Consider the following 24724-nt stretch of genomic DNA (forward strand, 5'->3'; position numbering starts at 1 on the left):
TAAAATTTTGGCGTTCTTTTTTTTGTTTCCTCCGTCATCAAGAGTTATGAAAACTGTTTTTGCAGAAAAGTTGAGATCTTAAAATTCTATATAGGACCAGATTTAATTTATCACTCACTTCATCTGTCCTGTGAGATTTACGAAGGTGTTGCGATTCGCCAAAAAAAAAAAGGAGGGGGGGGGGGGGGGCATGATACCAACGTCGGTGAATTTGAGGTAGGTGTATCCCGCCAACAGATGGATTATTATACTCATACGCAAATTGAATGCACAATTAAGATGAAGAAATAGAGCATTCAGGTTAGAATTGGACTAGACGCTCCACTAACTGGAGGATCGTCGATGCCGCCCCACAGCCGCCGCGGCCCATGCGTAGTACGCAACTCTTGATAAAAGATCAACAGACAACTACGGAGTAGTTTCAATCCCAACTCCTCTGTCTAGAATATGTAGGATTTTCAGATCGTCGGGGATCTTAGATCACGTTTTGTATATATAACCCGACATGGTCTTTTCCTTCCGTCTCGCCGTTGCCGCTCTCGCTCTTGTGGAGACTGCGAGCACGTCCCCTACGACTCTCCAGTCTCCCCTCCGCTATGCCAATCATATATTCAACGCCATCCACTCCTCCATGAGACAATGGGGCTCCTCGTGGAACCACAACGGCATGTCGTTCTTCTTGGCCACAGTGCCCAAAGACACCCTGCTCTACCATGGCTCGCACGATCCAGGGCCGGTCACGGGCATCAACTGGCTTGCCTTTGAACCGGAACATGCTTTGTTCTTTACCAGCAGCTGGACTCCTCCGCAATCAGGGGAGGGAGTGCGACAGACGCCCCAGATGCCGTTGCATGGGGATGCCGAAAATAAAGAGGGCTGGCTCCATACGTATGCTGCAGCCAAAGACCTGCGTCTCCTGTATGTCGATGGCCTTTCTGCTGCCAAGACAGGCATGGGGACTCTGGACACCCAGGACCGTATCCTGTTCAATGACAGCATCACTCGGCCGCATCAGGATGCAGAACGGGCTGAGCTAGCCTGTAAGCTCTTCCAGGAAGACTGGATTGACCGAATTGACGGTCTGATCCGCATGGAGTCCGGATTCGAGATCATCTTGTGTAATTTTGCTCGAGATCTGAGGACCCTCCATGTCGTCCGTGCGAAGCCTTATGATCCCAGAGATGGGCCCCTTCTGCCGGGTGGTACCAAGAACGACTTGTTTAGACTCTACAAAGTGATTGCATCGCGGTTCGATGGCATTGGGGGAGGTCGTGTCAGACTCAATTACGATCACTTCGTCACTGCCTACGACTACGATGTCGATCTGTTCCCGGACGAAGGAAAGCTGCCTCGCCTGGCCCATCTGCCGGCTGACTCTCTGGATCCGATGAAGCGAGACCTCCGCAATCTGGTCCTGACGCATGATCCTTTCGAGGACTCGGCCAACTGGCAAGCGATCACGGACATGATTGTCGAGCGCTATGCGCGCGACTTGAAATACTTTGTTTCCGGCAAGCTCTCGTCGACGAGAGAGCTCCGTTTTGAGATCGAACGGGCCCTGCGTCCGTTTATTGATTTCGATTCGAGAAATACGACGCTTGAGATTGATCGCTGCACGACACAATTTCTCCCGGCCAGTTTACCTAACAACACCCTCGCCGCTCGTGCCGTCACTGCGGTCTCCCACACGATCTGTGCGACATTGCTAACGGCTCTGTGGGAAGAGGACTATAACACGATCATTGAGCGTCTGGAGGGTCTCATCGACTATCTGTCGTGGACGGTCTGGAAAGAATGCCCCGAGAAATGCGACTGGAATGAGGTCTGCTTCATCCCTATTTGGCCAGCAGGGACGGTGGAGGACCATGACCATCCTCAGTGTAAGGATAAGCCTTCGTCGGGGGGCAAAAGTTACTGGGACAGGCTACCTGGCCGCTATCAGCCGGAATATGACCCATTCCTATATCCATATCATGAGCTCTAGCAGGCTTCAGAGATGGGATATGATTTATCACGTGATGTCTTATGATTTTGTTGTGAATCCACCAAGATTTTGGAAATATTTTATATATTTGTCCATGAGTATGAAGTCTTTTCGATTAGGACATATCGATGTGTATTGTGCTGTGAAGACTTTGGAATTTTATGTGTTCTTGGTCTTGGTTGGGCTCATCTAGTTAAGACCTGAGCATGTTGCTTTGGACTTCCTGTTTAGGAAAGAAGCGTTTAGCATTGTGTACGGAGTACTCCTGGAGGTATGTTCGGTGGGTCAGTCAACTAGTTCGGGCTATACCAGATATGACTAGCATAGCACGTGACAAAATTCAACGCTCCTTACTACGCGTCTACCTAAGTACCTAGAAACCTCCCTCCCTACCTACCTACCTGACTGACTGACTGTCTGACTAACTATTATTCTATATAGATATGAACACCCCAGACCTCTCGAACCCCCCGGATCCTCCAGACCCCGCCGAACCTACTACCCAGAAGAGATGGACTACCCGTGATGAACGGATCCGTATTCACCTTATGCGAGATCTTGGCTACACCTACAAGCAAATTGCTTCCTACCTAGGGCTCTCAATGAGGCAGGTCCAATATGCTTGCTCTATTAAGGAACCAACCCCTAAGAAGCCCCAGGGCCGGAGGAGCCAGCTTAGTGAAGCTCAGATGGATGAGGTTGAGGCCTTTATCTGTGCTTCTGAGGAGAATCGACGGATGTCATATAAGAAGATTATCGAAGCCTTAGATCTAGGGGTTAAGGAAGGGTGCTTAGCCCTAGCCCTTAAGAGAAGAGGATATTCTCGTCGAATTGCCTTACAGAAGCCTCCAGGCTCTGAGAAGAATAGACTTGCCTGGGTTACAGCAAGAAATACAGAGCGAGAAAATGAGAACATTAAAAAGTAAAGAAGCAAATAAAAATAAAAAAAAAGTAAACAAAAAAATTAACGACATTAAAAAGCTCACACCCCACTGAGTCTTCGCAAGTTTCTCAGTTGAGGTGCTACGAAAACCCCTGTTTCTCCTGTAAATTTACAGGCAGGGATTTTACTGACGACGGTGCGTCTCGAACTCGGGACCCTCAGCATAACACGCAGAGCATGTTACCTCTTAAGCTAGGGGCCCAAGGTTCTGTTGGGGGGTACAATGCTGTGTTGATCTTTATGTTGCCCAGCAGGCTGCAGAATCGATGGACTTCATAGAGGCGGTGGGATTCTGCCGGGCATGAAGAAGGCGGTGAGTGTTTCCCCGCTGACATCGGTCATTTATTTACCTCTCTTGGCAGGGAATCAATTTATGGGAATTACAGATACATATCCCTTCCACAACTGAGCCTGACGCAATGGATAAGATGCGCGCGCGGAATGCCCCCTTTAGGAGTAAGCTGACAACCTGTCGAATTACACCAGTCGTCCCTCGTCACTGACTTTCCCTGACAGACTCCGTCGCCGTTCCGCGTGCCCTCCCAGCGTCGCGACGCGGCCTCCGCCTCCGCCTCTGCCTCTCGGTCAACCACGCGGCGGGGTCCAGGGCTGGCTTTCCACACTCCTGTCCGCGCTAACTCGCGGAGTCAATTTGCGGCGACTCCTCGGTTTATTTTCGGTTCCGATCAAGGGAACGACAATGATGAGATCGACGGGAGTGATCAGGACGAGTCGTCCTCTCCGTTTGCGCATCGGATAGCTGGGTCCGGACCGGTGCCTCGCAGAAAGGATACCATTGAGGACTCGGAAGATGACGAGAATCACCCGTCGAGAAGCGCTAATAGGAGAAGCCTCCAGAAGGTAGACGTCGAAACGGACATTGATGCACAGTTTGATGTCTTGTTTCCTCCTACACCGGACCGAAGCAAGAGACGTCGGGTCTCATCGTTGGTGTCGGATGATGATGAAGTGCAGCAGCAGCAGCTCCGTCCCCGTGCGTCACGGGCAGACTCTATCTGCTCGTCATCGTCCTCTGGACCGCCATCACCGTCTGCCGCTGAAGGTCGGCAGGGCTCATCTTCGCCGTTCTCAGATCCTCGCCCAACAGATCAGGGCGCAACAGCGACTGAGACTCCTGCGCCTTTTAGTCAGAAGACCGCCGCTCGAATGCAGACTCCTATGCCTCCTAGCAGCAGCACGAAAACTCCGTTTCGGAGCCATCCACGTTTCGTCTTCTCTGCCAGTCACTCACTACAGACGGGCTCCAGCACGCCGTCCGCGACGGCAGATACTCCATCTTCCCTGCAGCAGAGGAAAAGGCCGAATTTTATCCTTCCTCGATCACCATCTCCCGATGCTGATGGAAGTCCTCCGCCAGCCCTCTTTTCACCCACCTCTCACAGGCTGCACCGACGGGGGAGACCGCGCGCGGTGTCGCCGAACTATTTACCTGGAGGACTGGCTGCGGAAGTGCGTAGCTGGATCCTAGAAATGGGAATGAAACGAGAGCAGCAGCAGCAGCAGCAGCAGCGTCCTCATAACACGCAATCTGCTAGCAGATATCTTTTTACTGCCAGGGTGGACTCGTGCAGCCACAGCATGCTCAGTTCCGGCCCGATGATCTTGACACGAGCACATCTGATTGATTCTAAACAGGATCCTGAAGGAACGTTGCAATCAGAGAGACTCTCAAGGAACATCCTCCTTCTTGGAGCCCCTACTTCCCATCAACGCGCTGTACAGAATAATAATCCCCCTTCTTCATCTTCTAGCCCTTCCACCTTCGCCACTACTTTGAAGAGCGGCGATGTGATCGGTGTCAGTCGTGGCCTCACATGGGAGATTGATTTAGATAAAGAATTTCTCCAGGGTCAGGGTCAGACAGACCACCACCATACCGCTTCTCAGGTCATTCTGGATAATGAGAGCGCTGCCTTGAATGCGCTCTCTCCAGGAAATGATAATCAACAAAGCTCGACGATTACTCCTGGTAAGGATAAGGAGACGGAGAAATGGCTCGTTGCTGCGGAGTGGGATTTGCTCGTTAAGACGTGATGAACGAACCCTAAAAACAAGAAGGCGATGACATTTGAAGACCATCTATGTATGTACATGGTGATTGATGTGATAATGCATATTGATGAGCTTGATATTCCGACATGAGCTTCCTTAAAGAGGGAAAGATGATTTTGCCTATACCATGTAACTGTAACTATGTACAGTACACGATAGTGCAGTCTAATAGTTATTACACGTATTGCGTACAATTAGATGACAACAAGATGAAAACTCGAGAACCATGTGGATCCTTTTCCGTATAAAATAAAATAATTTATGTAGATGTAGTTATCATTCCCTTCCCTCTTTTTTTTGTTGTATACACATCTACAGAGCACCCGTTCGATGCAATAATAACTGCCTAACCCCCGGAAACATGCACCGTAGTGCCCTGCCCTAACACTATCCTCCTTAAAGAGGAAAATAATGACTTGGTACAATATATATATTAGTATAGTATAGTATATGACAGGGCAGCATAGTGTAGTGTAGTGCGGTATAGCAATTCTTGCTACAATGGGTAGTATATAGAACTAAGAAGTAATGATGAGATACAACTCATTAAAATATATATATATAATCTTTTTGTAATCTGAATCATTTATTCTATAGCTATGATTTCATTCCCTCCCTCCTCTTTTTTGTAAACAAACACATCTACAGTACACCCGTTTGATGCAGGATAACTATGTACCTAAACAAATCTCGCGAAAATATGCAAAGTACAGCGACGTGGGTAGCAAGCAACTAACACCATGATAGATATACACGTGTATAGTATACGCATATGCAGATGTATATGCAGGACATCCAGCCAGTATACTACTAGGCTGATCAGAGAGGTCAGTCGGTCGGTAAGTATATGCGGCATCACAGAAAAGCAAGCAGCAGCAGCAGAAGAGTAAGAGAAAGAAAGAACAGTTTACATCACTCAGGAGCCCCCTTCAACGCATCAACAGCCACCCGACACCCCCACTTGACCAGCTTGCGGTCTTTTGCTGACTCGACAATGTCCGTCTTGGCCACGACCTTGCGGAGGAAGTATATCAGCCCCTTGACGATCTGCGGCGCGACGTCGTGCGTTTGGTCGAATATTCTGTTTAGATGGTTCTCGACTCGCTCGTCAACGTCGCCAGATGCGGGGTCGTCTTGCGACTTGTCCTGCTTTTTCTTCTCTTTCTGTTTCTTCTTCTTAGTTGCTTGCGACTGCGACTGCTGGAAGATAGTGATGATGAGGATTTCGACGAACATGCCCGTTTTCGGCTGCAGGTAGGCAAAGTTCAGGTTCTTGAGGATGGCGAGGGTAAGCGATCCGTCTGCGATGAGCGTGCCGTACATCTTGGCCAGGTTGACGATGGACTTGGTTGTCAGCTTTTTGTTACTGTCATCATCGTCTTCGAACCCGTTGAAGTCGCTGTCGTCGTCGTCGTCTAGATCCCCCCGCTCGCCCATCCGCTTGAACACGTCCCACAGCGTGAACATAAAGGCCATCTTGATCCGTCGGCCCATTTCGCCGCAGAGCCGGCGCGCAATCAGCGTGTAGTAAGGGTTGTGCGCCTCTTCTTCCATCGCGCAGTGCACCACGACGCGCGGGATTTCGTATTCCTGGTTGCGCTTCAGGTGCAGCTTCAGCAGCCGGACGTGCGCGTCGCGGTAGTCCGTTGCCGACATGATGGCGACGAAGATGGCGCGGCGCACGTCCGTGTTCATGCGGTGCGCTTTGGCGATGTTGACGAGGTCTGGTTCGCCGTCGCTATCCTCAACGGCAGTGGCAGCATCAGGAGCAGCCGTTGAAGAGACACCGACAGAGGCCAGCTCTTGACGCGCTGCTTCTAGCGGGTCGTCTTTCCAGCTTGCGCCGACTAGCCACCACTTCCCTTTCTTTGCGGAGTTGTGGATATCTGCCCGTGAGATCCGGATCGGCTCGGTGGCGCGGATGTTGCGCGTGTTCAGCGAGCCGAGGATCTTGCGCATCTTGGTGATGTGTTCGGACGCAAGGCTCGATGCTGCAACTCCTGTTTTCATGCGGTTGTTCTTGAGGTCGGTTATGGTTTCGATCATGAACTTGGTGCGGACGGATAGCGCGGCTTCTCCGACTCGTGCTACGGCAGGCTGGATTAAGAGGACAATGTCCTTCAGCGCGGAAGGATCGTCTTGTCGTAATTGGGGGCCCGAATCTGTACAGTCGTTAGAACAGGAAAAACAGAAAAGCAAGGAACTTCTGGCATACTTCTGATGATCTTAAGCAGAAACTCGGTATTCGCCTCCGTGATCTCCTGCAGGAACAGACGAATGTAGTCAAACACGAGATTGCTCCCGATGACGTGAAAATTGTACAGCTGAGACAGGAGCGACATCAGATTGATAGGCTCCTTTCCTTCGAAAGCGCCTCTCTCGTCACCGGACTTGTCAAACGTCTCCACCAGCCGCTGGATGATCTCAGCACCGAAATCCATGCCGATGATCTTGTATATTGCGGCGATGAAACCAGCATGCAGGATGATGAACGTATCCTGCAAGGCGGATCGGTCGCAGACAAGACCGAATAGCAAGGTTGCTAATGTCGACGTAACATTCTGTCGTGGGTATTCGCGGTACAGTTTCTCCACTTCTCCCAGGATCGAGATGAGATTCGCCTCCGACAGCTTGTTTAGCAACCCTTGGGCTTGCCGGCGCAGGCGGATCTGGTTTTCTGACTCTGAGTCCGTACCGGAGGCTGCGCGAAGGGACGGAGGAACGTATTTGGTCTGACGGCGCTCGCTGTCCGCTACGGGGGCCACATAGGGATTTTCGCGGACTTTTTTTAGCTGGTCTTTCTCCTTTTTCTGCTCTTTCTTTTCTTCTTCTTCCTCTTCTTCATCATCTTCTTCCTCGTCATCGAAGCCAGCAAACTCGTCCTCTTCGCTTTCGCCCTCACTTTCGTCTTCTTCTTCTTCGTCCTCATCGATATCGTCCATGTCCATGTCATCCTCCTCGCTGTCGTCCAAACCAGCCAAGAGGTCATCTTCGCTTCCAAGCTCGTCATCATCATCCTCATCCTCATCACTTTCCTCTGGCAGACCTTGCGCCTTCCTCCTCTTCCTCTGCAACCATTCGTCACCTTCTCTCTTCCGTTTTCTGCTCTCCTCCTCCGAATCGCCAGCTAGTTCACCCAAAATTTCAGCCAGACCTTCTTCCTCGAAAACTTTGGGCAGCTTTTTGCGGCCTCTGATTCCGAGTTTTTTCTCCAAGGCGGCAATCTCGGCGTCGTCTTCTGCTAGTTTCTCTTGGACAGATTTCGGAATCTTGCGAGCTGGTTTGGGTTCGGAGTTTGCGTCGTCGTCGACCGCAGGCTTCTTCGTCTTCGTCTTCTTCAGGATTGATTTCGGTTTTCGCGGAGCCTCTTTTTCTCTTTCTTGTTCTTGTTCGTCGGAGCTGAGACCGGAATCGATCAGCGCTTCCGAATCATTGTCGTCGTCATCGTCATCCTCTCTGGAATTTCTCCGATTTATCGGTTTCCGTGTAATAGCTTTCTTTTCCTTCCTCTCAGTTTTGCGACGCTCTTTGCGCGCTGCGGGACCATTATTTTGCTTCCGTTTTCGCGCGCCGAAATTATCGGGCAGGCCTAGCTCCTCGCGCAGCTGCCTGGGCAGAGTGGTCGTATTGTGTTTTGGGCGTGGCATGGCGTCTAGAACAAAACAAGCGCTGTATCATGAAGACCAAACCTCTGCGGTCACTTTTTTTAATTATTATGCCCGCCGAAACTTTTGCGGAGCGGAGGCGGAAGAGAGAGCGGGTGGTCCGAGCTCCAATCACTTTCTTCCCCGCTAAGTAGTAACTAGCAGACATGTGCGCTCTGCACGCCACGTCTTGACTTTACAGTGTGGAAGCCTCTTTCTTGCAGGTCGACTATTTTGAAGATAACTCTTCTTCTGGTTTTATATTCGGAGTCGCGCGTTCAACCCTGTTCTGAAGTTCGGCGCACAAGCGATAAGTCAGTCGCACACTCGATCTATCAATCTATCCTGCGGCCGTCAAGTACATACCTATGGCGCCGCATCTGAGTAATGACGAGGTAAGTCAGCTACTCTCACAGCTTGAAACTCCTATTTTATTGATCCTGCTCCCTTGCCTTATATTTGTACTGCTCCCGCTAACTCAATTCCTTCTGGCGCATACAGTTCTTCTCGTCTCTCTCCACCCTCCTCTCCACCGTCTCCCAGAAATCTCGCGGATCAGTGTACCTCAGCCAGAAACGGCTGTCATCGTCACCTTCCAACTCTTCCTCGACAGAAGAAGGCTCTTCCTTCGTACCAGGCTCCATCCTCATCCGCGCCACAGACGGGAAGACCAGCAACCCAAACCCGAAAAGCGGCGGCGATTCCTCCAAGGCTAAAGCTGCCAAAGTAAAGATCTCCACCATTGTCGCGCCAAACGACCTCGAAGCGTTCTATGCGCGCTACGCGGAGGTGTGTAAGGCTGGCATGGTGGGTCTCAAGAAGCGCGATAGGAAGAAGGGGAAGGCGAAGGGGAAGGCGCAGGGTGGGAAGGTTGTCAAGTCCTGAGCCGATTCGATTTGACTCGATTTGACTCGATTCGATTCGATTTTATTCGATTTGGATTGGTCTTGTTTGGGTCTGTTTCGAGAGGAACTTGTATAGATTATTGCTGGAAATATGATCGGACGAGACGAGTCGGTGGGCGGAAGAGCGACAAGCGGCACGTCGCGAGAAGGTCTCTTTCTGTTTTTATGAGTGATTCATCTGGTCCATTCATGCATCGGTTGGAGTTCGCGGCGTTTTTTTTTTTCTCTTTATTTTCATCCAAGGGGGGAAAGGCTTTTATCTTTGTTTACAAAAATATTCGTCTATGTGAAGACAGAGGGGAGGATATACCTCGATTTGACTGAGAATAGAGGATCCTTGATAGATAAACACTCTTGAGGTCGCTTATAGAAAGAGTACTAAATTAAGGTTCGTTTCGACGGTATATTTATGTACATACAAAAAACTTCAGCTGCTCAGACGTCATTGCCATGAAGGAAGGATTGCGAAAAATCATCTTGATGTGCCTGAGACGAAAAAGAGAAGAAAAGAAGAAGAGACCTAAATGTGATACATGCCAAGAAGAGAAAGAAACCCGGAACGATGACAAGTCCACACCAACCGAGACATGTAAAGTGTACAACAGTACAATATGACGGGTAATTAAAATCGGTATCTTCAAAATTGTGTTCGTGTGCCAGACACGTTGCGCTTGAACGAGGGAATCGAAGGGTAGTGAAACAAGTAGTCATGATGAGATACAGGGTATAAGACCGAAATGTTTTCAAACGAGTGGAGGGGGCATGGCAGATGGCTTACTCAGTCTTCTGCTTCATCTCGACGGAACTGGCCGGGTGTGAAAGATGCCTTCGGCGTGGTAGGCACTCCGAAGTCGTCCTCACCCCGTCCATCGTCAATCAGGCTGGGCCCAAGCTTTGGACTAGAGTCTGAAGCAGCGGACTGCACCGTGGGGCCAGCCGCGATCCGTGCCGCGATGTGAATGAGCAACAATAAAAGCTGGAGCGGCGGCACAAGGACGAGAGAACAAGTCTTCTCAAAGATGGAGGCCGCCAAAGGTTTCCCCGAGTCTCTTGGCGCTGGATAGGTCAACGTAGAGGGAGGGGGCATAGGAGAGAGCTCACGTTTCCTGAGGGCTTTCAGCCGGAGAGCCGCTGTGTTAGTGTTGCTGAGATCAGGCACCCCGTCTACCGCGCTTACTGCGGTTGCTACGACATCTGACTGTGGAAGAGAGCGCAGCGAGGGCGAAGTTAAGGGTGAGATGTCTTCAGACTCATCAGTTGTGTGGGCCTTTGAACTTCTCCTGGTTAGAGTTGGAGTCGTCTGTGTAGCTGAAGATGTAAATTCTGGGGTAATAGTTATTTCTGAGATTTCTCTGCTGTAGCGATGGGCGCGTTGACGGGAATACAATATCTCGGTGGGTTTTGGGTCGCGAGGTGGTGATGATGGAGCAATTGAGGGAGGAGGAGACGGTGGAAGCGGAGACACAGGAGCCCTGAACGAGTGGAAAGATTCTCCACTGGAAGAGAGAGTTGCCTCCGCCTCATTGTCTGATTCTGGTATGGGCTGGAATCTTGCAAGCAAATCGTTTACAGACTGTTGTTCTGTCACAGACTGCGTTGGCGATCGGGGTTGATATGCAATGTCAATCGGCGCAGATGGCTGAATGTCAGACTCGACCTCCTTCACAGTCGATCCACTGTCATCTGTTGCATTCCCAGAGTAGCCCGCAGTCCGTGGCCGCTCCGCTGTTCTCTTAAGATCATTCTCACCAAGCCATTTTGGCGGCGCCGCTGGAATCGTGGGGGCACTTTCTCTCCTTTCTTTCGGCCGCCAAGCCTTCTTTTTCTTCGGAGTCCTGGCTTCCACAGGTATCTCGACGCTGAAACCTCTTTGAAACGGGCAAGGTGTGACTTCGTAGCGAAGGACGCGCGACAAAGCATCTTTCAGTTGTGCCACTCGTTGCGCATCCTCTTCCGTCTGATTCGGCAGTTCAATGCGGTAGTAGGTCAGGGCGCGGATCCGCAAGACGAACGTCGACTGTCCGTCAACGCACCAACATTGCGAATTCTTCAATATCGCTTTGACGACAGTTCCGCACTTGAGGAAGACTGTCGAGCCGGGAACCTTTTCAAGCCTCAGACGGCCGATGGCAACAGTCCTCTCCGTCGGCGATCGCCAAGGAAGCGTCTCTATAGTATCAACAGGATAGTCGAAGTCGGCGGATGATGGGTTTGATAGGGGCTGATCTGGAGGAGTCTGTGGAGCAAAATGAACGATTTTGGCAGAAGGGTGAAAAAATAGGAGTTCGTCGTCAGTATGTGAGGGATTGGAAGCTCCGTTTGAGCCTGTATTTTGCGGGATCAATCTCGTAGGCACGGTCGCGGACCGGCGAATTGGCAGTTGAGCCCCCGTATCAGAGGGTGAGGACATTGTTGAGGGAGAGAAGGAAGGAGTGCATCGATTAAGCCACTGGCAGATTAAAAATGGATAAACAGCATATTATTACGGTCAAAGGAGCGACTGGTAGATAACAATGAAATGTGAGTTGTGAACCTATTGGAGCCCGCCGCGGGGGTTTTTTCCAGTTGGCCGCCTCAGGCAGGCCGGGGGTCGGGGCACATGACGTCGCGCCGAGAATCCGCGTGACACAGCGCGAACCATTTGACAGGTTTGTCTTGTCTGTATGATTTGCATCTGTTCGTTGTCTCAGTCGTGTGTGCAACTTCCATTAATGGCCATTGAAATACTTTCGTTTCCTAAAGCCTGAGATCTCTCCTGTCACTCGCTCCTGTGGTTCATCATGTCCAATTTCGAGCCCAATGCCATTCTGCGTGGAGCGCAGCTCACAGTCGTGGGAAGTGCGTTAGAATCTCCCGACTGCATGACCTAAATTAGCATGAGGACTTACTGATATGCTTCTGACCAGCCCTTCGAGCGCTCCGCAATCCTGAGCTGTTTAAGCACAAGCATTTTCGCCAGGCAGTACTTGCTGTGGCTGTGGGCATTGTCATTCATTTAATCGTCCAAGTTCCTGTGGGTCTCTTCGTCGTGATCATATCTTGATGATTTCCTGATGAGAAAGTCAACATAGATCCTTGCAATTAAATTCCTCATCTGGGTTGCTTCCTGGGTTTCCGATCTTGACCATGCCACCTGGGACGATAAGGTCATAGGAGGACTGAACTTCGTCTCAAACTCCGTGCTCCAGGTTCCATTCCTGCTGATGACTCTGATGCGATATATCACTCCAACGCTCGATGAAATGTATGAGATTCCAAGCTGTCTGTCGTGTCTGACGCCTGGCTGATCGCTGCAGCTTCATGGAGTCTCTGAAATGGGTGGACTTGACCTACGTTCAAAAGCATGAATCGGAAGATCCCAGCGACCTTCGAGCGATGTACTACCCCAATCTTGTCATGTACTCCACCAAGAGCCGTCCGGAGCCATCCAAGCCATCCAGGCCATTTCCACAGGCTCTGAAGGCTTTCGTGAATCGATACGCACGCAGGGTCTCATTGTGGCTGGGCTTATATGTGCTTTCGCTGGTTCCTGTTGTTGGACGACTAGTCATGCCTGCAATGAGCTTCTACACATTCAAGAAGGCAGTGGGAACCGTTCCAGCAGCGGTTATCTTTGGATCTGGGCTTATATTACCGAAGGAGGTTCTGGTTGTCTTCCTGCATTGTTATTTCGCCTCACGGAGCTTGATGCGGGAGCTAGTAAGTCAATCTTCCGTTCGTTGCGGTTTCCATCGCTAGTGCTAATTCAGTTTTCTTGCAGCTCGAGCCCTATTTCTGTCGCATTCGCTTCACCAAAGAGCAGAAACGAAAATGGTTCCTGGACCGCGAGGGCGTCCTTTTTGGTTTCGCATTCGGCTTTACCATTGTCATCAAGACGCCATTCATTGGCGTTCTGATGTATGGGATTGCGCAAGCATCGACTGCATATCTCATCACGAAGATCACAGACCCGCCACCACCACCTGCATACAGTGAGGGTTTTGCTGAGAGTCAAGTGGCATGGAAAAATAAGCATCGGTTCTTGCAGTTGTCACTGGATGACCTCGACCAGTTCAACATCAAAATAAGTGAGCCCAAAACTGGCAAGGAGGAAACGATTCCGAGTCCAGGGAGGAAGTTTTCATAGAAAGGTAAAACCAAAGTCGGGGGCATAATCATCAGAATGAAACCTCAAGTTTAGAACTCACATTGCTTTTCACGTCTTTAGTTGTAGCCTGCTTCGTATTGTGTATACAGTCTTAATCATATCGATAGTCCTCAATGGAAGGTCTCTTCCTTGACAGGTAATTTGTAAAGGAACTGAAAGAGTCGATGGATCCCTCCAGGCTAGCTCCCAAGCATTGATTCTATCCTTCGAAACAAAGAAAGTGGATCACCTTGGCAGACAGAGTTGGTAGGAGACCCTCCCCCTTACCGCCTTTCGACTGAAATATCACTTTCACTGTTCCCCTGTCAACAAGAACCTGGGGCGTGGCCTAGTTCGTGAGACACGCGTCTCCCTACTAGGTGCAGGTCTCGGGTTCGAATCCCCCTCTCGTCAGTATTAATCTGGCGATCGAAGGGGGATTTGGGAGTAAAACCCCCACTGGCTTGCCAGAGTAACGGAAGTTTTCGTAGCACCTCAACTGAGAAACTTGCGAAGACTCAGTGGGGTGTGAGCTTTTTGTCTTTTTCCTTTATTTTTTTCTTTCCTTTTTGACTTTCCTTCTTCTACTCTTTTCCCCTTTTTTATCTGCTTCTGTTTGTTGATGAGTCGCATGCTTCACGCATTGCCCGTGGATGCCTTCTTTCCTAAAAGGGAAATTAGCTATCAGCGGGCATGGATTACCTAATGATGGTCGATCCAGAGGTGAGGGAAATCTCAGAGAGATTGATTTCCACCGGAAAATTAATTCCTCGGAGCGCCTGGATATAATATAATAATATAATAACTTTACAAATATTTTCCCATCATATCTATGGAGCAAAGTGACCTCCCAGATATGGCAGCCCCTGGACCCGTTCCCTCCGAGATAAGAGAGCAGATCCCGCTGATAGGCGAGATAAGCTGCCCGCTTACTGCATGGCGCGTAACAATACCGACCAGCCATGGTCACTCCCCTCCTGTGTCGGAAGCATAACCCTCCTAGCTGAACATGCGGGGTAATCATGATAGATAACGGATGGGCGAAAGAGGGGAGGGACAATGCGTTTCTCCTCATTCTCCTCCTCCTCCTTGTACTCGGATGCTTGACAAAAGGGTGTGATCACCAGCTTCGAAGAGCCCACAGCCTCTGTCAGTCTGGCGAGTTTACTGGTTCTCGACTAAGCGGTCCCTTCTAGCTCTTCTCCAGACGAAATACATATCGTCAAACAGATACGATACCAACCTGCTGCCCTTGATCTCGAAGAAACGTGTATCGCAGCATGGGTGTCAAGGAGATACGTACGGTTGTGAAGTGCGACTTTAGTAAACCCGCTTGGGAGCAGACAGGATTTCATGTGGGTATTACAAATATAATAATAATTTGAAGAAGGACCCGATTGCTGATAATGATGATCAGAATCGATGGCATCCGGATAGTATGTCTCTCTGCCCGAGAAAGCTTTATTTTATTCATCCTCGATGTGAAGATTTTCCTTTAACCATGAATCTAATCTCATAAATTTGTCTCAGTTCCTGCCGTCGCTACTATCGCCAACAACGAGGTGGTCAAGATCGAGTGCTTCGACTGGACAGGCGGACAGATTAAGAACAACGACTCTGCCGACGATGTCAAGAATGTCGATCTCACCAGGGTACACTACCTCTCGGGGCCGTTCCACATCGAGACCGCTGAGCCAGGCGATGTCTTGCTCGTCGAGATTCAAGATGTGCAACCTTTCCAGGACCAGCCATGGGGGTTCACCGGCGTTTTCGATAAGAAGAATGGCGGAGGGTTTCTTGACGATATTTACCCGGAGGCGTACGTGTCGATCTTTTTTAATATCCAACAAGCATAAAATACTTAGAGACTGGCGGTAACGAGCTTGGATCGTTCTGACCTCTGTTTCACAGTGCAAAGGCCATTTGGGACTTTGAGGGCATCTTTTGCTCCTCTCGACACATCCCTCACGTGCGATTCCCGGGCCTTATCCACCCAGGTATTCTCGGATGTGCTCCCTCCGCCGAGATTCTCGCGGAGTGGAATCGACGAGAGAGTGAATTGATCAGCGCCAACACCCTCGATCGCGATGTTGCAAAGCCGCCTGAGCCAAAGAATGCCCATGCTGGCGGTGCCAGTGAAGAAATCAAAGAAAAGGTGGCTCGAGAGGGAGCGAGAACCATCCCGGTACGACAAAACATCGCACCCGTTTTCTGAGAACTCCTACGGCTAACAATGTATTTAAAATTCTAGGGACGCCCTGAACACGGGGGCAACTGTGACATTAAGAATTTATCTAGAGGTAGCAAAGTCTACTTGCCCGTCCATGTTCCCGGTGCAAAATTCTCCGTCGGAGACCTGCACTTCTCCGAGGGAGACGGCGAGATCTCCTTCTGCGGCGCCATCGAGATGGCGGGCATCATCACGATCAAGTTCACCGTGATCAAAGACGGCATGACGCAGATGGGCCTCAAATCCCCCATCTACCTCCCTGGGCCCGTGGAGCCACACTTCGGTCCGGGCCGGTATCTCACCTTTGAGGGCTTCTCGGTCGACGAGCACGGCAAGCAGCACTACCTCGATGCGACCGTCGCCTACCGCCAGACTTGTCTCCGGGCCATCGAGTACCTCCGCCGGTACGGCTACAACGACTACCAGATCTATCTGCTACTCAGCTGCGCCCCGATCCAGGGCCACATCGCCGGCATCGTGGACATCCCCAATGCGTGCACGACGCTGGGCCTGCCGATGGACATTTTTGACTTTGATATCCGGCCGGAAGTCAAGCCGGTGAAGATGGATATGGGCAGCTGTGCGTTTACGAGTGACAGGATGCAACAGTAGCTATCAATTCCTTATCCCCTTCGAAAACTGCCTATGGGTTTCGTGTTTATGTAATGTACAGACCAATGCAATAGTTTCCCCTTAGTTTTGGTTTTACAAGTGTGTAAACAGTATGGGTATGCCTAAGTATACCACCCTCACATAGGGAGCGCTATGGCAAGGCATATACTGTAGAAAGCGATATAGCAAAGCCTATAGGGAGTGCCATAGTGTGGCCTTTCTTTATCCCTCCAAGCCTATACTAGCGAAGTGAGCCGTTTAAGCTTGTTCCATGAGTGAATTATCTACCAAGACAGTCACTTTCTATCAAGCGAATACAGTATACCCATAAGTGCACTGCTCCTCGTCCACAAAACTCCATAAAACCCCTAATATCTCTCCCCATTACCTCTTTGCCTTTATATTGGTACTTTCTGGCAGAGACCCTACCCTGACCATGTAGCGGACAAAAGTGATTTTTAGTGTGTTTTTTCTTTGTTTATTTGACAAATTATTAGTATTAGGTATCTTCCAATCTCACGCGTGTCTGTTGTTTCTTCTTTCTTTCCTTCCTCGCGCAAGGATTTTCGTTCGAACTGTACAGTACATACATAGCCAGCGGTTCACAGCAAAGAGAATTATTGAGCTTCCATACACTTTCCTACTTACAATGTTACCACTTCTACAGTTCTGATATGGCATTTCACATCAATTTCCAACATGAAGGCAGTCGCTCACTCTCCCATTCATTTTCTTACTCTCCCATACCCTGTTCTGTGTGGTGAACTAACTGGCCAGACTCTGGTCTCTAGGCACCTCCAGCATGGATTCATCATTTTTTTCTTCCTTCTGGTTAGCATCATAAGTTATCTGCTTTTCTGCTCTGATCACTTGTATTATCAAGGAGGCAAGAGATGTGGAGTGGAGTCAGTCGATTGCTGATAAAGTATGTACTGCATGTTTCCTTGAGACAGTCTCATCTTCTTCCACAACTTCACCATTTTCTTAGGTACTTACTTTAATTATTAATATTACAGTCTAGTAATTGACAGCGTGCAGACTAACCTAACCCCCCTGTTGAGAAACTTCCATGATCTGAATGAATGAGAAGGGCAAAATATACATGGCGCTAGCTAATCGAAAAAAAAAATAGCCTGGTTATGTGGGAAGGGGAGGGGGAAGTGAGGATGGATGGAAGGAGCCGTAAGAGTGATGAGAGTGGTGAGAATGTCGAACATGAGGACTGATAAGGTCAAGGAGGAGGGGGAGAAGAAATGAACTGAAATGAACTGAATTTGGAAGGAGGTGATCTTTTTTTTTTCAAGCTTGAAAACGCGTCCTCTGACCGCTTGTTCATGAGCCCCAAGCGGAAGAATTAAGAGTCTTCAAGCGATCATATAAGATGATGTTGAATTAAAATGAACTGAGCATGGGGGGGGGGGGGGGGGGGGGGGGGGGGTGGTGGTTGTGATTTTTTTTTCCCAAGGGGGCAGTTAGTGCTGCTAACAGTCTTACCCTTATGCTTTCTTTCAGAGAAGAGCCTGCGAGTGAGTGAGTGAGTAGAGTAGAGGCTACAAAATAGAATAGACGACGATGGAGGACGAAGAATCGAGACTAAGAAAGTAAGTATTATACTACTCGCAGACTGGATTATACTGCAACGGCGTAGAAACATATGTATATATATATACGTCTTCTCAATTTCTGAATTACGGTAGGTTCTAGTTTTAAGAACTTACAACAACTTTCCTCTCGCTAATAGCGGTCATGGACCTGACGGACCTATATCTAATCTACCTACAGGGCCTCCATGGCTTATTTGCTTATTATTGCGATTGCTAGTGGTGGATTCTTCCATTGTGCCTACCAATACAATGAAATAACTGAGTTTTGATTAGAACTCCTAGTATGACATGAAGAAACAGTGATTGTATTGTATAGAAAAGATGAAGAAGATGAGAAAACAGGTTGATTTTTATGCCAAAAAAAAACCATGGTGGGCGACCGGTTTCCATCTCCTTTGTTTGTTTCGGGTACTTGCTTGCTGCACGGGTGAGATACATAGATCACTACCACCTAGGACTCCTGGGCGCTGACAGCTAGCGGTGGATTCCTCCGTAGTAGCAATCACTGGAATACTTTACATCAAGTGGAATTACGCATTCACTTCGATGCTGGATTGAAAACAATTAACAGAAGCTAACAGAGTAATATTTATTTACTCTAGTTAGTATGTAGCAAGTCTAGTGTCTAGATCAGAAGGAGTACGAGAAGAAATGTATGTATGTATGTATCATGTATGAATATGAAGCAACTTCAAAGGGTTTTGTGAGTTCGAAGACTATGCGCCATTCTCCACGCTCCTAATAACAATAGCAATGATGCCAATACAACTGTTTAGACATGATGACTACAGAGAGTCGAAATGCAGGAAGAAATAGTTGAGAGATGCAGGTAATAATGCGGGATAGGAAACCAACAACGTCTATTCCGAAGAGAAGAATTTCTTGATCGCGGCCTTCTCCTTCCTCTCCGCCTCCTGTATGATCTTCTTGACCTTGGCAATCTCGTTGGTGATAGCTGCGTCGCCGGGCGCGAGATTCTGGGCTTCAGCCAGGTCCTTGAGAGCCTCGTCTTCCTCCTTCAGACCAACCAGGGCGATGGCGCGACGGTAGTAGGCCTTGGCCTTGTCGGCATCCTTTGCGTTCGCCGCCGCGGCGGTGTCCAGAGCGTATGTGGCCCAGGTCTTGCCATCCTTGAACTGACCAACTTTGTTCGCAAGAAGGGCGGAGTTAGAGTGCAAGGTGAAGCGGAGAGCCTTCATCTGGCCATCGAGCTCCTTGTCGTCCTTCTCTTCCGGTTCAGGGAATTCGTTCAGATAGCGGAGACCCTTCTGGTACTTCTCGAGACCGAGCTGGGCGTCGCCACCCTTGAAGGCCTTGTTACCGAGCTCCTTGAGTTCCGAAGCAATCTTGAAAACCAATTGGGCATTCAATTCTCCCTCGTAGTCAGCGGGGTAGTCTTCGTAAGCGTCGCCAGTGCTGTCCACGACCTTCTTGTCCGCGTTCTCGTAGTCTTCGCCTTTCAATTCACCGCAGTCCACGATGGTCACATCGACGGTCGGCTTGTCAGCCTGAGTGGGCATGTTCTCGATCTTGCGCACCAGGCTCTTGCCGTTGATCACTTGACCAAAGACGACGTGCTTGCCATCAAGGTGGGGGGTCTCGACGGTGGTGATGAAGAATTGGCTGCCGTTGGTGCCGGGGCCGGAGTTGGCCATAGACAGCAGGAAGGGACGGTCGTGCTTGAGGTCAAAGTTCTCATCCTCGAACTTCTCACCGTAGATGGACTCTCCACCGGTACCATTGAAGGCAGTAAAGTCACCACCCTGAATCATGAACTGCTTGATCACTCGGTGGAAGATGGACCCTGTGATGACAGGTTAACAGCTGACTCTTTACTCTCTTTACTCTTTGGTCTAGAAAAGGAGAAAAAGCATGCCTTTGTAGCTCAATGGCTTTCCAGACTTTCCGACACCCTTCTCACCCGTGCACAGAGCACGGAAGTTTTCGGCGGTCTTGGGAACAACTGTCGCAGGCAAGATCAGTCAAAATCTGGCCAGGCTGGATCGTGCGGGGTAGTCTGGGGTACTGCATACTGTCATTGAACTAGAAACAATTAGTAGAACGTCATAAAACATAATTTATTTCGAGACACGACATACCAATTCGAGGACAATGCGGCCCTCTTTCTTTTTGCCGATTTGGATCTCAAGGAAAACGCGCGAGCGACCTGCAAGAGAGCTCCGATTAGTTCACGAACCCCGCCAGTTTGGGTGGAGCAAAGCGACATACCCTTGTCAGCCATGGTGAACGCGAAGAATGGAGTTTTCGACAGGCAAAAGGCAGGAGAGTGAAGGTCAGGAGCTATGAGAGTGAGTAAGAATTGACTGAGGGGAGAGGAAGAAGTGAGAAGAACAGGCAGGGCGGCCTCTGTGAAATGTTCTCTATGGATCGATGTTCAGGAAGCTTCCATTCGGCGCGTTCCTTCACGCTGCATGAGCCCAGGCGGTAATGCCCCGCTAAACTTAAAGCCACAGGCCCACCAAAGAGCCAGAACGCTCTGAACACAGCAAAGTCGCGAACTAATCCATTTGCCATCGATGCACTGAGGGCCATCAATAGATGTTGTGCCCCACCTGGGTGGCAGGGCTTGAAGAAGTTGGCCGTTTGCTATTGGATCTGTCATTTACCTACCGCCACAAGCTACTGTGAGTGCACTGAGTGGTCCAGTCAGGTTGAAATTCTATGTTATTGCCCTCTATATACAAGAATACAGTCTATAGATTGACCTGTACATGCGTAAAGAGACAAGAAGAAAGAATAAAATGTCCAACACAGACGCTGCGAGCGTAACTATGATGCTGGCGTCATTCCGCTTCGCCATCCTGTTGTCCTTGCTTGCCCTTGTCTTGCCCCGAAGATTTATTCTGTGACTTTGGGAGATCCGTGCTGATCTCGATAGTGACCTGAAGGACTGTGGTTAGCAGAGGCTTACAGAATGGCGACTCGACGGAGAGCGAAGAGTCCCTACTGCCGAGTCTTCACTGCGGTAATCAACACTCACCGGTCCATCGTTCTTCAGCTCAACCTCCATCATAGCCTGAAAGACGCCATTCATCACCTTTTCCGGGGCGTAGAGCTCGCGCACCCGCTGGTAGAAGTAGTCGTACAGTTTGCGCGCGGTTTCCACGTCAGCGGCACTATGGAAGTCAGGCTTGTTGCCTTTCTTGATCTGACCGTAAAGAGTAAACTGGGAGACTAGAGTAAGACCGTTTAGCGCGAATTTCGAGGCTCAACCAGAACGATTGCAACGCACCGCAGAGGACTTCGCCCTGAATATCCTGCACATTCTTTTTCCACTGCCACGCTATTAGAGTCTCAGCGGCCAGAGACTTCTGCGTAGCCGTCGACTCACCGATGCACCGGCATCGTCTGGCCATAATTTCGCCTTCAAGATCTTTGCGGCAAGAGAATCGGCATCTTTCTCCGTATCCTCCTTGCCTACTGCGGCTAAAACGAGAATCCCTCGCCCGATCGACGAGACCAGCTGCTTATCGACGGTGACGGAGGCCGATGTGACCCGCTGGAGGATGGCTAGGAAAGCTGTATGTAAGAGACAGATTGCATTGAGATATCGACGGCATGCATACCTTTCATTGTCAGACACCTTTTGAGAGGGGGGTATTGATCGTGAGTTTCTCTAGTCAGCACAAACAGTCAGCAATAGAATGATAAGCAGCGATGTAATGCTGCAATGGCCACCCTCATGGACATATCAGATTTTTCTATTCGGATAAAAAAGAGTGTCATGACAACTGCTTCTTAGCTGTTGGATTTTTTTTCTGGTGACAGGATATTGATCGCGTGCACTAGTGTTACTCTTCTGGGAAGGCATACCACAGTAACGGCACTGTGCATAAGAGCACCGCAGCAATCACGATAGTAGAGACTGATTGATCATGGCATCAATTGTCACTGCAAACAAATTGAAGCCAATTTAGTTGGAGATGTGTGCAAGATTTCAGAGAGGGGTAACGGGATAATGGAGGCAGTTCTGGATGTTCATCTTCAACCGGATCTCGGGTAGAGCTGTGAGCGAGACTCTGATTGGTCTCGCGCCACCCACCTGCAGCTTGGCATTTTAAGAGCAAGGCTTCAACCACCACGAGCTCAAAGATCATATTATTTTGACGAAACACGTAAACAACACCGTCTGGAAGAACGCCGTGAATCTTCCAGACGCGTAGGAACGCTCTCCTTCTTGAGAAGTTTAGTCGCACAAGTCGCCGGAACGTCGATATTGCCTCCTTTCCGTCGTCTCAGTCCGTTCTCGAGACTCGACGGTACATGTGAACCGCCACTATGACATCGCGAAAGACGCAGCAGGAGATCGATAAGACCTTTAAGAAGGTCGCCGAAGGCATCGCGACCTTTGAGGGCATATACGAGAAGATCAAGACGACCTCGAATACTGCGCAACGCGACAAACTTGAGGAGAACCTCAAACGCGAGATCAAGAAGCTCCAGCGATTCCGAGATCAGATCAAATCGTGGGCGGCTGGAAATGAGGTCAAAGACAAGGCACCGCTGCTCGAGCAGCGGAGAGCGATTGAAACAGTGCGTGCCTGGATATCCCGCTTTACGTCCGTGGATTCCGCTAACATGGGGAACAGTGTATGGAACAGTTCAAAGCCGTCGAAAAGGAGATGAAAACCAAAGCATATTCCAAGGAGGGCCTGTCGGCAGCATCTCGACTGGATCCCAAGGAGAAGGAGAAAGCCGAGGCCTGCGAGTTCTTGTCGAATATGGTCGACGAGCTGCAGCAGAAGATCGAGGCCATGGAAGCCGAGGAGGAGTCTCTGCAAGCATCGTTGAAAAAGGGCAAGAAAGACGTCACCAAAACCAATCGGCTGGCCGACATCGCCCGGATATCCGAACGACATAAGTGGCATGTCAATAAATTGGAGTTGCTATTACGGTCGCTGCAGAATGGCAACGTTGAGACGAGTCAGGTCCTCGACTTGAAGGACAGCATAAAATACTACGTGGAGGACGGACACAATGTGGATTACTCTGGCGAAGATGAGACTCTCTATGATGATCTCAATCTGGGTGATGATGAGGCGCAATTCGGCATGAACTACGACAACGATCGGGTATCATCACAGGATACACAATCGATACAGGAGGATGAGGAGGCACGAACAAAAGCGAAAGCCGATCCTTCAGGGCCACGGCGACCGTCTACGCAGATGAAATCTCCCCTCCCCGTTCTTGCGACTCTTCACCCCAATACTGCTTCAGCGGCGACGTCGAGTACTATGAAACCGGCGCCTCCTCCAACTCGTCCGCCAGGAGAAACGCTGAAATACGCATCAGCTGCTGCCGCGGCCGCTGCAAGCGACCGAAATGGTGTCGGCATTGCCCCCTTACCCCCTCCACCAGGCGCAAGTCCTGCGATCACAGCGGCTGTGCCGGTATCGAAACCGGGTTCAACGGCTTCTCCAAGGGTAACATCCGTGCAACCGGTCCCCAAGGCAGCACCCGCGACCGCTGCTGTAGTAGAGGATCAAGCGCGAAACAAATCACCCGCCCCGAGTCAAAATGCTCCATCTGTCAGCACGGCTCCAGCAGCTGCCTCCCCGAATGCTACTACTCCTGCTCCGTCGACGCCAGCTGCAGACAAGGGTGAGACTCCTGCCGCGAAGGAGCAACAAGCGACGAATGGAGCTGCTGCCGGCAAAGAAGAAGGGGCCGCAGATGAATCCATCTACCACTTACCGCCTGGCCTGCAAGATTTGATACAATCCTTCGAAGCGACGAAGAGCCGGGTTTCGTCCTCGTCCGCAACGCCTTCGCCTTCCGTCCAGAGACTCTTGGCGGCATCGCTGAACACGTGCCCAGAGCCTGGAGATGCAGAGAAACCTCGCCATTACAAGCCGCAGAACCCCTACAACACCCCTCTCTACTACCCTCAAGAGCCACTACCCATCTTCGACGACCCTCGCCTCTACGAGACGGGGAGGATTGACACCGACACCTTGTTTTATATCTTCTATTACCGACAGGGGACCTATCAGCAGTATTTGGCTGCCAAGTCGCTGAAGAACCAGAGTTGGCGCTTCCACAAGCAATACCAAACCTGGTTCCAGCGACATGAGGAGCCAAAGACGATCACGGAGGAGTTCGAGCAGGGGACGTATCGGTTCTTTGACTACGAGAGTACCTGGTAAGTCACCCATCGCGTAGCAGCAATCCAAAACGACGGTCTAACATTTCCTCTTCTCTAGGATGAATCGGCGCAAGGCGGACTTCAAATTTATCTACAAGTATCTTGAGGATGATCTTTGATTTGGTCTGCGTTCTTCAAGGGGTATTTTATCAGCAGGGGCAGTCATATCTTTTCGACTTCTGAGCTAGGCCGGACTGGACTGGACAGGTGGGCTAGGTTAGGCGTCAATCATAGCTGCTGCTGCTACATACTATAAGGAAATACCATGGTTCTGGGTTATTCTTGAATCCAGATTCAGAATTCCCCGTTGCATTTTCTTTCAAAACCCCGTAATCCGCCAAAAGGCACCTGTCCAAGTAGGCAGATTTGCGTCAGGCTCTGATCGCCACGTAGCCGATGTAGGCAATTGTTAGGCAATCAAGGTCTGATCAGGT

The 24724-nt window shown here is 50.0% G+C and overlaps 12 protein-coding genes across 12 annotated transcripts; 7 read left to right on the forward strand and 5 right to left on the reverse strand.

Annotated features, from left to right (window-relative positions):
- Positions 1-505: 505 nt before the first annotated feature.
- On the forward strand, positions 506-1984 carry VTN77DRAFT_9799 (uncharacterized protein; the record flags this gene model as incomplete). The annotated part of the gene is made up of 1 exon (XM_069426444.1): positions 506-1984. One exon carries the CDS (start codon positions 506-508, stop codon positions 1982-1984), a length of 1479 nt encoding a protein of 492 aa, XP_069273624.1.
- Positions 1985-2427: 443 nt separating this feature from the next.
- On the forward strand, positions 2428-2910 carry VTN77DRAFT_9800 (uncharacterized protein; the record flags this gene model as incomplete). The annotated part of the gene is made up of 1 exon (XM_069426447.1): positions 2428-2910. One exon carries the CDS (start codon positions 2428-2430, stop codon positions 2908-2910), a length of 483 nt encoding a protein of 160 aa, XP_069273625.1.
- Positions 2911-3368: 458 nt separating this feature from the next.
- On the forward strand, positions 3369-4982 carry VTN77DRAFT_9801 (uncharacterized protein; the record flags this gene model as incomplete). Its single annotated transcript, XM_069426448.1, has 2 exons — positions 3369-3383; positions 3444-4982. 2 exons carry the CDS (start codon positions 3369-3371, stop codon positions 4980-4982), a joined length of 1554 nt encoding a protein of 517 aa, XP_069273626.1.
- Positions 4983-5912: 930 nt separating this feature from the next.
- On the reverse strand, positions 5913-8647 carry VTN77DRAFT_9802 (uncharacterized protein; the record flags this gene model as incomplete). The annotated part of the gene is made up of 2 exons (XM_069426449.1): positions 5913-7162; positions 7216-8647. 2 exons carry the CDS (start codon positions 8645-8647, stop codon positions 5913-5915), a joined length of 2682 nt encoding a protein of 893 aa, XP_069273627.1.
- Positions 8648-9012: 365 nt separating this feature from the next.
- Positions 9013-9529, forward strand: VTN77DRAFT_9803 (uncharacterized protein; the record flags this gene model as incomplete). The annotated part of the gene is made up of 2 exons (XM_069426450.1): positions 9013-9039; positions 9146-9529. The coding sequence occupies 2 exons, from the start codon at positions 9013-9015 to the stop codon at positions 9527-9529; spliced, it is 411 nt and encodes a 136-aa protein (XP_069273628.1).
- Positions 9530-10327: 798 nt separating this feature from the next.
- Positions 10328-11959, reverse strand: VTN77DRAFT_9804 (uncharacterized protein; the record flags this gene model as incomplete). The annotated part of the gene is made up of 1 exon (XM_069426451.1): positions 10328-11959. The coding sequence occupies one exon, from the start codon at positions 11957-11959 to the stop codon at positions 10328-10330; it is 1632 nt and encodes a 543-aa protein (XP_069273629.1).
- Positions 11960-12329: 370 nt separating this feature from the next.
- VTN77DRAFT_9805 (uncharacterized protein) lies at positions 12330-13675 on the forward strand (the record flags this gene model as incomplete). Its single annotated transcript, XM_069426452.1, has 5 exons — positions 12330-12387; positions 12456-12562; positions 12621-12793; positions 12846-13248; positions 13310-13675. The coding sequence occupies 5 exons, from the start codon at positions 12330-12332 to the stop codon at positions 13673-13675; spliced, it is 1107 nt and encodes a 368-aa protein (XP_069273630.1).
- Positions 13676-14225: 550 nt separating this feature from the next.
- VTN77DRAFT_9806 (uncharacterized protein) lies at positions 14226-14750 on the reverse strand (the record flags this gene model as incomplete). The annotated part of the gene is made up of 1 exon (XM_069426453.1): positions 14226-14750. The coding sequence occupies one exon, from the start codon at positions 14748-14750 to the stop codon at positions 14226-14228; it is 525 nt and encodes a 174-aa protein (XP_069273631.1).
- Positions 14751-14955: 205 nt separating this feature from the next.
- Positions 14956-16517, forward strand: VTN77DRAFT_9807 (uncharacterized protein; the record flags this gene model as incomplete). Its single annotated transcript, XM_069426454.1, has 5 exons — positions 14956-15030; positions 15093-15111; positions 15206-15494; positions 15587-15860; positions 15927-16517. The coding sequence occupies 5 exons, from the start codon at positions 14956-14958 to the stop codon at positions 16515-16517; spliced, it is 1248 nt and encodes a 415-aa protein (XP_069273632.1).
- A 2464-nt stretch (positions 16518-18981) lies between these two features.
- VTN77DRAFT_9808 (uncharacterized protein) lies at positions 18982-20363 on the reverse strand (the record flags this gene model as incomplete). The annotated part of the gene is made up of 5 exons (XM_069426455.1): positions 18982-19925; positions 19998-20084; positions 20155-20164; positions 20221-20288; positions 20351-20363. The coding sequence occupies 5 exons, from the start codon at positions 20361-20363 to the stop codon at positions 18982-18984; spliced, it is 1122 nt and encodes a 373-aa protein (XP_069273633.1).
- Positions 20364-20925: 562 nt separating this feature from the next.
- VTN77DRAFT_9809 (uncharacterized protein) lies at positions 20926-21715 on the reverse strand (the record flags this gene model as incomplete). Its single annotated transcript, XM_069426456.1, has 5 exons — positions 20926-21024; positions 21123-21316; positions 21375-21417; positions 21474-21652; positions 21709-21715. The coding sequence occupies 5 exons, from the start codon at positions 21713-21715 to the stop codon at positions 20926-20928; spliced, it is 522 nt and encodes a 173-aa protein (XP_069273634.1).
- Positions 21716-22420: 705 nt separating this feature from the next.
- On the forward strand, positions 22421-24409 carry VTN77DRAFT_9810 (uncharacterized protein; the record flags this gene model as incomplete). The annotated part of the gene is made up of 3 exons (XM_069426458.1): positions 22421-22675; positions 22732-24287; positions 24349-24409. 3 exons carry the CDS (start codon positions 22421-22423, stop codon positions 24407-24409), a joined length of 1872 nt encoding a protein of 623 aa, XP_069273635.1.
- Positions 24410-24724: the final 315 nt, after the last annotated feature.

Source organism: Rasamsonia byssochlamydoides, assembly GCF_041956645.1.
Source record: "Rasamsonia byssochlamydoides strain NRRL 3658 unplaced genomic scaffold VTN77scaffold_95, whole genome shotgun sequence".
NCBI lineage: Eukaryota > Fungi > Ascomycota > Eurotiomycetes > Eurotiales > Trichocomaceae > Rasamsonia > Rasamsonia byssochlamydoides.